The sequence below is a fragment of the Denticeps clupeoides genome, chromosome 4 (assembly GCF_900700375.1).
Source record: "Denticeps clupeoides chromosome 4, fDenClu1.1, whole genome shotgun sequence".
Taxonomy (NCBI): Eukaryota; Metazoa; Chordata; class Actinopteri; order Clupeiformes; family Denticipitidae; genus Denticeps; species Denticeps clupeoides.
Window position 1 is genome coordinate 26,179,135 of NC_041710.1, and position 11,988 is coordinate 26,191,122.

At 39.9% G+C, this 11,988-nt stretch overlaps 1 protein-coding gene across 2 annotated transcripts; it reads left to right on the forward strand.

Annotated features, from left to right (window-relative positions):
- Positions 1-3,916: 3,916 nt before the first annotated feature.
- myoz2b (myozenin 2b) lies at positions 3,917-11,333 on the forward strand. 2 transcript variants are annotated; one of them, XM_028976581.1, is made up of 6 exons: positions 3,917-4,108; positions 5,192-5,327; positions 6,095-6,261; positions 7,311-7,401; positions 8,813-8,996; positions 10,390-11,333. In XM_028976581.1, exons 2-6 carry the CDS (start codon positions 5,243-5,245, stop codon positions 10,613-10,615), a joined length of 753 nt encoding a protein of 250 aa, XP_028832414.1. In that variant the 5' UTR covers positions 3,917-4,108; positions 5,192-5,242; the 3' UTR covers positions 10,616-11,333. The 2 variants fall into 2 exon arrangements, with proteins under 2 accessions (XP_028832414.1, XP_028832415.1); XM_028976582.1 differs by having other exon boundaries at positions 3,917-4,068.
- Positions 11,334-11,988: the final 655 nt, after the last annotated feature.

Genomic DNA, 11,988 nt, shown 5'->3' on the forward strand with positions numbered 1-11,988 from the left:
TGGCTGGCACGCACTGTTGCCGTAATATGAATCATGAACGAGCTGGAATGTGCACAGTGCCTAAAACCCTTAGCACTTCCTAAGTTCCTAAGACGAATATTTGCAGGAGCAGTTGGATATCTCTTTTGCGCTGCTGGCAGGACTGATCTCCTCATAATGCCTTTCCAATTTTTCCTGCACTTTTGAGTCATATTTGTTTCTTCAGCTCTGGAGAACTTGCTCAGAGAGACCAGATGATGGCAGCAGACACTAAACAGACACAAAACTACCCCTTTACAGTCATGTGAAGTTTATCAGTGTCTCTTGGTAAGGTCAGACATTGTGGTGTTACCATGAGTATTAAAGGTCATATTTGCCAAAGTTGACATAGACTTAGAATTAAAAAAAATGAATCAGGGTGTTCCATGGGAACAAACTTGGAAACTTGAAGGTCTAATGCCACAAATGAGGATGAACATGGTATATGTGAGTTTGTTTAAGCAACATTAGCATCTATATGCAGGATGTGAAATCACAAGTTTTTGAACACAGTTGTCAACCTGATGTAATATTTTTACCCCCACCCCTTTGCCACTTTTTCTCAGGTGCTTGGAAGAAGCCGTTCTCTCTGTCTTCCCCAAAGGTCAATGTCCACCATATCCAATTCCTCCCTGGTCTCCCCGACAGTCAACTCATCCCGCACTCCACTGGAGAGGCACACCTCTTGGGTAGAGAAGCCCACAAAGTCACCATATCCGTGGGAAGCTGCAGCCAAGAGTCCCCTTGGCCTGGTGGATGATGTCTTTACATTCCAGAAGCTTCCACAGACCATTGCCTCCAGGGTGACATCCGCGGCACACCGCAGGTCTCTACCAGAGCCACCATTGGAGTGGAAACAAAGGGTGTCATTTGAGCCAGCGGGTTGTAGCCCACCCCCAGCTCCGTCTCAGTCAATTAAATCCCCGACTAAAACAAGTCCCTCATCCCCCGACAAGCCTGTGTTCTATGGGCCACCCTTCAGGCCAGCTCAGCCTCTCACTGGCAACACCATGTTCTTAGGAGCTGGCTCTTTACTCAGGAAGCCTTGTCGCTCAAACACTTTGGCCCCACTGAACGTGAGCTGTAGAATGTGATTTATTAAATGTTATGTGAAATATTCAGAAGCATCAATACTAGCTGTCAGGAGCTGGGGAGCTATGAGCATGAGTAAAGTTTGAGAGTTGCGCAGATCACGTTTGTGGAGCTTTATAATGAGAATGGCTGTGGTCAGATGTCTTTAAAATATTTAGTCTTTCGTAGAAGCATGATTTAAAATGCCTGGGGTTAAAGAGAAGTACTGGAATACAGGAGGGAATCTGAACAGAATAATTAGCTGTGAAATGCAATAGGCATTCGGTGAGCTGAGAGGGGAGGAAAGTTATTAAAGCATAATTTGTCTTAGCAATTTGCCACAATTAACATATTATTTTGTGCATAATTTGTGTGTTTGGATTTAGAATGTAGGAAAAGAAAAAGACTTTTTTTAAAGCATGAAGGAATTTGCAAAGCAAATTATACCATGCTAAATGAATGATGGAGGACAAAAGCACTCTTCACAATTTCACTCTTCACAGGAGGTTTTATCATAATTTTATGATGTTGGAAAGTTTCATTATTCATGCTCACTGCTTAATGCTTTGAATGTCATTACATGGCAATTTCCTAGAAAAATATATGTCTGCTTAATGTAACTGATGTCTCATTTACTCACATTTTTCACACTAAGTGGATTATTTTTTATTAATAGTTGTCAGACAAAAAGAACAACTAAGGCCATTCTTTTAATTGGCTAAGTGGTAAGAAATTAAAGAGACTTACTATAAAAACAAGACGATTGTTTGGCAATGTGAACAAATGTAGCATTAAGTCAACATGCAAGTGATACAGGGCTTTAATAGGATTTTGGAAGAAAAGCACATTGAAAGTTTCTGTTGAGGTCTTTATATGAATGTGTGTGTGGGGGAAAGGGCTTGTATTTATATTCAAGTGAAGACATAAAAAAAACACATTTTGCAGGTGCCTACTAGGAACAATACTTCTAAAGGTTTAGCATCAGAATCAGAAACTTTATTAATGCTACAACTGCACAGAGGGAAAGACAGGTAAGACATACATTAAGTGCACAGAGAGACAGACACACATTTATGAATATAAATAAAAAGAAAGTAAAAATAATCAGTAATAAAAAGTATGCAGTAATGGCTCAAGCAGCATTGCACATTATGTAATACATTAAGGTTTTCAAAAGGCCTAGTTACATTGAGGTAATCAGAACGTTTTAAATCATAATATGCCTTGGACTTGCATATTTTAACATGTCCTACCTAATTCCTCAGTATAAGGATAGCTTGAGATAGCACCACCTTCTTTATGTTATACATATTATTACTATGCTTAGTGAATGAACGTTTGAAAATAAAATTTTAATTCACAAAACAAAAACCTTTGTGCCCACATTTTGTGAATATTATTTTGTGATGAGATTTGTGGAAATTCATGACAGTGAAAAAAAGTTATTACCGCACTGTGTTATACGGGTGCAAGCATTGTTAAAACTGTTGCTATAGAACAGAAGACTTACACTTGCTACTATAAGGTTGTGATTTTTTTAAAAATTTTTCTTACATGGGTTTACAAAAAATTCCCCATGCCATAAATAATTATTTAAAAGAAAAAACAACGTAATTGAACGTAATTTAATTCTACATGTGTTTGAAAGACATTACACTTGCACTTGCTTGAACTCTAGCAGTGTGCCATATCAGAGCCTGTCACCCCACATAACCCGCAAAAAATCCAGGGACCGGTAACCAAGGAGACGGTTATGTAATCGGGGGTGACAAGGGGAAGCTAATGGCGACTAACAATGACCCTCTGAATGGTTGTGTAACGTCAGGCACAGTAGCATCATGCAAAAACTTAAATTTCATAATTATGCTACCTTACATCAGTGGCAAAGCTGCCTCATCTGCATGCTGCATATCCAAGTCACCCTTTGCACAAGCGATTTTAATACCAGAAATAGAAACGCCTCCTACAGCTGTTTGCGCTGTTGCTACAGCAGTGAGTTCAGATGGCTGGTTTATATGAACACAAAAAAATGAATGGGTCTCAGGGATCCAACTGTGACAGCAAAATTTACCTGAAGAAATTTCCATCTGGCAGCGTTTGTCACTCTTAATTGTTATTCTTAAATACAGGACAAGTGCATTACTAATTTTATTATATAAAAGTAAATAAAAATTCTAATAATATCCTCAAAGTCCTGCTAAGCTATGGTGGTAAGAAGTTAAAGAGACTAACTATTGCAAAACTACACCAACCATTTTAACACGAGGTCAGGACCAGTTTGTCACTTTGCATGTGCTGGCAGGTGACCTTGGTAGTCTACTAAGTACTGAGATAACATTAAAGACAAAATGTCTGGTTGTGGCAGTTCTGCCAAGTACCATCCCTGCAAAACACCCATCATGCTTTGCTCTTTGAACGCCCACATACTTCTCACCTCTAATGCGAGCGCACTCCCTCACCAGCAGGTCACAGGGGACAACAAGGGAGAATACTTCTTTCTCTAAAAAGTTTACATAAAGTATGCTACAACACACTGTTTCGCTAAGCTGTGAACATGTCTGTTTCATAAAATTCCAAAGTAATTAGTTATGTGTAATCGTATTCATTCTATTTATTGACACCCATAACAAATACATTTTGGAAGATGTGTAATTGGCTTTTTTATTTTGAATTTCTTTATAATATATGCCTTTCTAACTCATACAAGCACATCAGCTCATATCCTGCTTCCCTTTCCATCCCACCCCCACCCTCTACATTGTAAGTGGTCGGAGTGTTTAACCAGACTAAAATTAGTCTATTGATGTAAGCTTGCATTCCAGTGACAACAGACCCACTGCCACCCCAGTCTAACCCTACCCATCTCCAAAACTCCCGGGCAACTGCTCGGCTTCGGGGCTGTGGAGAGAGTTAAGGGTGGATAGAACTAGCCAGGGTGACACCTGCATTTTCTCCTCAAGCACCCTTCAAGAAATCCAGGTAAAAAAAAAAAAAAAAAAAAGCTGACAATTCGGAGGAGGTAAGATCTTTTCCCATCAAGTTGTGTGGTGACAGCTTTGTGTCAGTAGCCGTGTGCAATGCAACACAAACACCGACTCACCAAACACTAACAGCTTATCAGGTTACCATATTCTTGAAGAAGGAAAACAGCAGCTCCCTCTCTGTTTGAAATTTCATCATCTAATTGCGGCTTTAGCCCAACAGAACATGAACTAATGTTGCATTGCAATGGATTCTAATGCAGAGTGTTAACATCCCTCCTTAAAAAGCTTAATAACCAAATTCACCATACAAAAAAAAACGTCACTCATCACTATTAATTCACTTTTTACAGGGAGTGTGTTTTGTGCACAAATGATTAAAATATTTTGCACAAGTTAAATGTTCTAAAACATCACTACTAAATCTTAAGAATGGGTCGTTTTTATGGGCAAATTTGAAGATTTCTTTCTTATCATTGAGTTTATTAGTTGATAATGTGTTTTAAAATGACAGTGTTGGAAAGGTTAACTATGCAGCTTTTGGGGTGTGAGTAATGATAAGCGTTTAGTGAAAGGTTTGTCATTTATGTGAGCTGTGTCAATCATTAATTATCATAAAATACAATAACCTCTCCACAACTATATTTTAGGGAATTAATTATTTTATTCATTCATTCATTCATTATGTTTGCATTCTGGATTTTTGAATATGTAGATCAAATTTAAGATCAAATTATATCATGATAAATAATTCTAGAATTCTAGAGCTAATGAAAATACTGCTCCAGTTGAGTGTACAGGCTCTTGTCAGGCTCAGGATTAGCATGTCTGCTGTCACATGTTGTACTTGGAACACAATGCCCACGACCTCCAGGTCCAAATGAATCAGGGCGCTTCACAACATGTGACATCTTGCTATGCAAAGGCCTCATTCATGGACAGGTTATTTTAAGGTAATGACTACCTTTGCCCTTTAAAACAGCAGCACGGCACGTGCCCTGTCCAGCAGTGAACAAATGTCTCACCGCGTTATTGGCAGGCTTTAGTCTAGTGCACATTGTACATTAAAGGGGGATAAAGAATATGGACAAACCATTCTTGTCTTGCTTTATCCATTACAGTATCCGGGGCTACTCGTTCACTGACCGAACCCCTGGTGTCCTAAAGCGGCAATGTCACAATTCAGCACGCTGTCCCCCAGAGAGAGGAAGATGCAAGCGGCTGCCATTTGCCAGGAGGTCCATGGCGGCGCCAATGGTACAGTTGCTACGTTTGTTCTAATCAGTTGCCACGTTGTAAGCACGTTCAGAGGAGGGGCTAAACCCCCCCCCCTCCCCCCACCCCCACTACACTCCCAAAATAAGTTAACAGGGATTCTTTACTACTTATGGAAACTGAACTGTAGCCGCTGGAGTTGGGAAATTGCTATTTCTGAGCTGGACCGAGGAGAGATGGTGGTGATGGTGGTGGATGTTGGGGGGGGGGTTTGGCCGGTGTAGCTGCTGGACAACTGTGTGTGAGGACAGTGACAAGATCTTGGACAGCTGGGTCGCATTCCTCAAGGTTGAAATTTCAGGGTTTGATTTGACAAACGTCGTCCCAGCAAGACGGAATTAAAGTAAATGTACTTATATGTAATCCCAAAACAAACTACACATCAACAGGTACGCGTTTATTATTTTAAAAGATGACTTTTTTCATAACTCAAGTCCAAGTCAAATAAACAGCACAATTATTAGGCAGATTTGCCACTGGGGTCACTAATCTGTTAATTAACACATACTAAGACTTTGCTCATTTATTTAAGCGACACAGGCAATTTTCTCACACAGCACGTAGCATCAGAATGCATATCTGACCATGAGAAGAAGTCATGGTCAGATAAGAAGAAGTTTAATCTAACCAAAGATAAAACAAGTAAGAGAGACACAGACAGTGATTATGAGAGACGTGGAGCCACTTCCAGCAGTAAAATAATTTTTGTATTGCATTTTATGCACATCCCTTTATTTGTGTGTTTAAAGGTGACACCATGGACTTGGGTAAAAAGTTGTCAACACCTAAGGACATCATGCTGGAGGAGCTGTCTCTGCTGTCCAACAAAGGCTCTCGTCTTTTCAAAATGCGACAAAGGCGGTCTGAGAAATACACTTTTCAGAGCATCCAGAATGAAGCCAACGCACTCCTGAATGTAAGTGGAAGATCCAGCCATTGTCGAGGATGCCAACATGTATCATTCACGCACTGGCGACAGACAGCACCTGGCATGACGCTGCATTTGTGAGAGCCTTGTGTTTGGTGGCAATTCAACATTATTCGTGGGTGTCATATTGCTTACTGCAAGGAACATGGTGACCTCGTTCAGGGAACACGTTCAGTGTCCTCTGATGTGCAGGCCTGCGGATCTGGGCCTGCCGAGTGGCTGCCGTAATACTTTGCTCCAAGAGTCACTTGGTCATTTATCAGTGCCTTGGGACATGTATATGTGATAGTATATCAGCATGTGTGTACATGTGCATAGCTTCAGGTGCAGAACAGGGATCTCTGAGGGAGGCTAAACGTCTGTATTTTTATTGTTACTAGTCGTAATTTTCCCACGTGTTCAGCCTATGTTCTGGTAAAGTGGAATTTAACACAATTTTTAATTGCTAAAAGTGCCTGGGCTGACATAAACCAGCTACAGTTACACCAGCAGTTGTAGCTAAAGACACATGCATAATAACAAAGAGAAGCCTGCCCAGCTAGTCTGCTGTAGGTAACCAGCTAGCCAGACATAATTGACAAGTCATCGGTAAATGTGTCTCATATCCTAATGTTCATATGCTGCAGTGCAAATACAGTGTAAAACATCTGGGCCTTATTTCATGTTCTCCAATTAGCCTTTCACATCAAAGTCGGGCCTAGTGTTTTTTACACACTTTTTCAAATGTGCAGTCTATTAAATTCGTCTACATTCAAAATCCACACCTGGAGTCACATCCCCTTGCTATTTTCCTTGCTATTTGTCAGTCGGAAGCAGACTTGCATCAAGCAAAACTGGAGCTGGCGGGGGCTCATTATGCAGTTTCCTGAAATAAAAAAGCCTACTTTTCTCCTCTAATTACCATTAGGAATCAGAATTTAAAGAATCAGTGCAGCAGACAGTGGGGTGCCAGGGAATATTTGGGCCAAATCACATAAGTGAGACTCCTGGGAAAATGCTAATTGCTTGACTAATGGTGTTCTGATGTATCTCAATAGAATGACATTGAAAGCAACCGAGACAGTGAAAGCAAAGAAGGTGCATCGAAGACACCTCCGAATACCCCTCACCCTGATGAAATTGCACCAGGTTTGTAAGAAAAAAATTACAAGTTTTTCTGTAGAAAAAAGCTAATGAATGCAAATGAACATGACACAATATTATACTTAATAAGAATATTGTACAAGCATTATGTAATAACATGACTTCCAAAATTGTATTTTATGTTTAGCCGGTTGGAGAGCTTTCCTACAAGATATTTTAAGCTGCTCATTGCATTGCACCATGTTGTTTAATATTTGATATTTCAACACATGATATTACGTAACATTATCACAAATTATAAATAGAACAGCTCTATTGCAGTTGTACTGTCTGCTGTTGCTTGGCCGTAGTGCTGCCGTGCTGAACTCTGGCCTTTATGTAGAAAATGTAAGAGGTGCTTTCTGTTGAATCCTCAGCGGGGAACCTCAGGAGGCTTGCTCCCTTTAAAGCCAATCCACCAAGCTGAGGTGGCATCAGACATCAACACAAAATATCATCAACATGCAGAAAGCTGGTGTGTGCTATTTAAAGCCTCCTCCCGTCATGCTGTCCATTGGGGATGCAGTAATGGCTCCACTTTAAGTCAGATAGGATTAAGGTCTTCTTCGTTGCTTTTACATCAGCAACACGTTTAGAAAAATATGTGCCTGAGCTGCGTTTTTTTTTTTTTTTTTCTGTTGAAGGAAAATGAACCAGTGTACAATATATTGTGAAACTGACAGGGTGGCTTGTCCTTTTACTTCCAAATTAATTGAAAGCAGATTTCTTTAGTAGGAAAAATGTCTTAACAGAGCTGTACAACAGCTCTCTCATTCAGATCTGCATTACTGGGGCAAAAATGAAAGATCTAGTCTTTCTGGTCTTTTTACTGGGAATTTTCCCACATTAGCGAGACAGAAACTGTTTTAAATTTGGTTAGCAAGTGTAAAAATAAGCAATTATCACAATGAGCAGTGAAATCATTAGATGCCAGTTTGCAAAAATAGATCTGACACATCAACTAAAAGACTAGGGGCACTATTTTGGAGCTGATGCCAAGTGCACCACTACCCACTAAGCGTGGGGCTTGATTACTCGTGAAAGGTCAAAGACATCCTTAGGATTAACGTAAATAAATAGACAACCAACAAAAAAACCCAACAAACTTTAATGACGTTTGTACATGTGACATCTCAATGGATGTCCATTTTAATAATCCATATTGAAGAAGCAGAGTGCGTGGGAGCTGTAAATCATTGGACTCCAATTTTAAACCGGAAAAAATAATTAAACCAACAAATACGGATAGTGATTTTCTTTTTTTTATGTTAATCCTGAGTACACTTTATCTTATACTTTATAACTCCCTCAGTTAGGACATAGTGCTGCGCTTAGCACAAATTTACTATATGAGTAACTTCAGTATTAATCCATATTCTGAACCAATTGAAAATATGCTCTTATTTATGGCGGTTAGGTTATGGCGGTCCCCTGAAAGATTTGCCACCGGAGAAGTTCAACACCACTGCTGTTCCCAAATCCTACCAGTCTCCATGGGAGCAGGCCATCATCAGTGACCCCGCCCTGGCAGATACACTCAAGCTCAGTATGTCTGTTCCGGAGGCCAAACAAGATCTTCCAGACTTTAAAAGCTTTAACAGGTATGACATGGAAAGTTGCCTACAATGATTGTATTGGAAAATATTAGTTCATTTGTGCTTAATTCCCTTTAGTCTTTCCAAGAATAACTGTCACATAAAAAATGTTACAGCCAACTGAAGTCCACATGTCTAATATAAAGTAATATTTCATAATGTTACAGTGATTATCACAGCTATGGTTACATTCAATATAAGGCTCTCAATGTCCGGCTTAATCATGTTTCCATCGGGGGACTCAAAGGCAAGGAACCTAGGTGGATTGGTGACTCTAAATATGCCATAGGTGCGACTGTGTGAGTGACTGGTGTGTGAATGCGGTGAAGAGAGGAATGAATGGAATTATTTTTTCAAAGAAAAGTGAAATTCAAGTCATTTTTATGTAAACCGCAATATATGTAAACCTGTGTTAAGGTTTAAATGAATTACTTTTGAGTTTTGACTGCATCAGTCTATTGACAACCACAGAATGGGTCATAGCTACACACCTGCACACTCGAGATCCAGAGTAGAGCTCTTTCATGCCACCATTCAGCATAATGACATGCAGTTTTTTAGTTGAAATGTGGTACGTTTGTTCCAGGTTTATTGCCAAGGATTGCATTCCTGCTTCTGAGAATTTAAAACGTACATGTTGTCATCTAAGTTTATCTAAGATTATTCAAAATAATAAAATAAAATCACATTAGATTACATTGCCATGTACCACTTAACTACAACAGCTAGCCTTTAATGTGAAAGTGAAGTGATTGTCATTGTGATACACTGCAGCACATCACACGGTGCACAAAACAAAATGTGTGCTCTGCTTTTAGCCATCACCCTTGGTGAGCAGTGGGCAGCCATGACAGGCACCTTGGGAGCAGAGTGTGGGGACCTCTGTGGCACCTTGGGGGTTCCGAATTTGAACCGGCAACCTCCCAATTACATCTAGTGGCTGAGGAAGTGAACCCATAATCGGAAGGCTGCCGGTTCAAATCACCAGTGCCTGTCATGGCTGCCCACTGCTCCAAGCAGAGGACACATTTCATTGTGTCACCGTGTGCTGTGATGCAGTGTTTCACAATGAGAATAACTTCACTTTCACATTAAGGTTTAGCTGGTGCATGTAGTTCAGTGGACAAAGGCAATTTAATCCTACTCAGTAGCACTCTGGGAACAAGCATTTTCTGTAGCCCTCATTCTTTTGGATGATCCAAGATGTTTTTTAGGCTTTGAGAGCCCTGGACCTCAGTTGGGCCACGAGTAATCATTCCATTCTCTTCCACTGCTACGCCCATGCCAGTGAACAACATTATACCATGAGTGACTTACTTAACCTTTTGAATAAGAGCATTAGCTACAGAGATAAAATGCAGGACTTTTTGATTCAATCACTTTGCTTTGAATTTCTCAGGGTGGCCACACCTTATGGTGGCTTTGACAAAGCTACACAAGGCATCACCTTTAAGGTGCCAGCCTTGGAGCTCAGCCCCTCTGCATATCCAGAGCTGCAGGATCCCGGTGCCAAAAGACCTACTTTTAACAGAACAGCACAGGGCTGGATTTCTGATGGTACCCCTCTCATCCTGCACAACATGTCCCTGGAACCATTTGAGATTCCCGAATCTGATGACCTCTAAGATGGGTGACAAGATGCAAGATCTGCAAGATCTGGTTAACTCTTTGTAGATCTAGCTAACTAGTCAAAAGTAGGTCTGGGAAAGATGATCCTAGAACATACGACTGAGATGCTTTGCACTGACGTACATATCAATATTGTTTCAAAGAAGTATAGTGATGTTGTGCCCTCAAGAAAAGTTTCCAGAGACTCTCTAAAATGGTTTAGATTCTATATGTTGTTTCATATGAAGAAAATATGTACATAAGGAATGATGAATTGTTTTATTGTTTTGTGCATGAAAATCTAGGATTGTACGTTAGATTTTTAGTTTATGGCTGCATTTTTGGAATACATACAGAGGATAAAAGATGTGCTCATACCTATAATGCCAGTTTTTTATTGTGATGTATAAAATGAATACTTAAATGTTCAACTTTGTTGCAACACCTTTGGATTTGATCAGACCATTCAGTCTTCTTGGGTAGGAGTCTATCAGCGTGGGACATCTTGACATTCTTCCTTGCAAAATCATTCCAACTCTGTCAGATTGCATGGGCATCTCCTGTGCACAGCCCGCCTCTATTTTTTTACATCACAAAAAACTGCCATTTTTACAAGGATGTGCACACTTTTCATTTCCACTGTAAGTGTAACTTTAAAATGAGTTGATTGTGCATATGAGTGTGCATTTAACCTGGTGTTTACATACCACATGAATAAAATGAGTTAAACTATCAGTAAACTGTTTTTTGAGTCATCAAAACACTCCCCCCGTCTGTAAAACACATTTATAGGCTAAGTATGCCATGCATCTTATTTATTTTTACAGTTATACATTATAGGCCACGCAACACACCCATGTCTGTGCCTGCCTTACAACACCACCATTTTTCAGACCTTAAGGAAGCCATTTTTTTGAATATGTCACCTAGTAGGTCACTTAACCATGTTTGTAAATGTGTGCATCTACGTTGTGTAAGTTCAAGCGCTGTTATTATGGTGTATTTATATGGTATAGTGTGTGAGCCTGAATAGTCACACCGCACTGTCCAGTAAGTGCTAATAATAGAAAACAAAATATGGATTGGGCCACTTTTTAAAGCGGCAGACGGGCTTGCTTGCCGGTCGAGTAGAATTATGCCACGCTGTCCTTCAAATGGCACTGAGAGCAAAAGCTCTTAAAATAGGTTTTAGTTTCCTGGTGTCAGTATATGTTCATCAAGGTCGTGAATTCAGCACCGACCGTTTTCTTTTTTTTATCGAAAAAATAAGCACAGATGGGCCACCTATTTGTTTCATGTTATACTCACTGTTATGATATTTTGGTCACTCTTTTTATTTTTATTGGTTTCAGAAAGCTACTTAAATGTATGATATTTATTTTACACTACG

What these genes read in the sequence shown, in the direction of transcription:
- myoz2b (XM_028976581.1), top strand. Translation starts at nt 5,243, where the DNA reads ATGTCACAATTCAGCACGCTGTCCCCCAGAGAGAGGAAGATGCAAGCG. An exon ending in GGTCCATGGCGGCGCCAATG is followed by an intron (nt 5,328 to 6,094) that starts GTACAGTTGCTA and finishes GTGTGTTTAAAG; the next exon opens with GTGACACCATGGACTTGGGT. An exon ending in AAGCCAACGCACTCCTGAAT is followed by an intron (nt 6,262 to 7,310) that starts GTAAGTGGAAGA and finishes GTATCTCAATAG; the next exon opens with AATGACATTGAAAGCAACCG.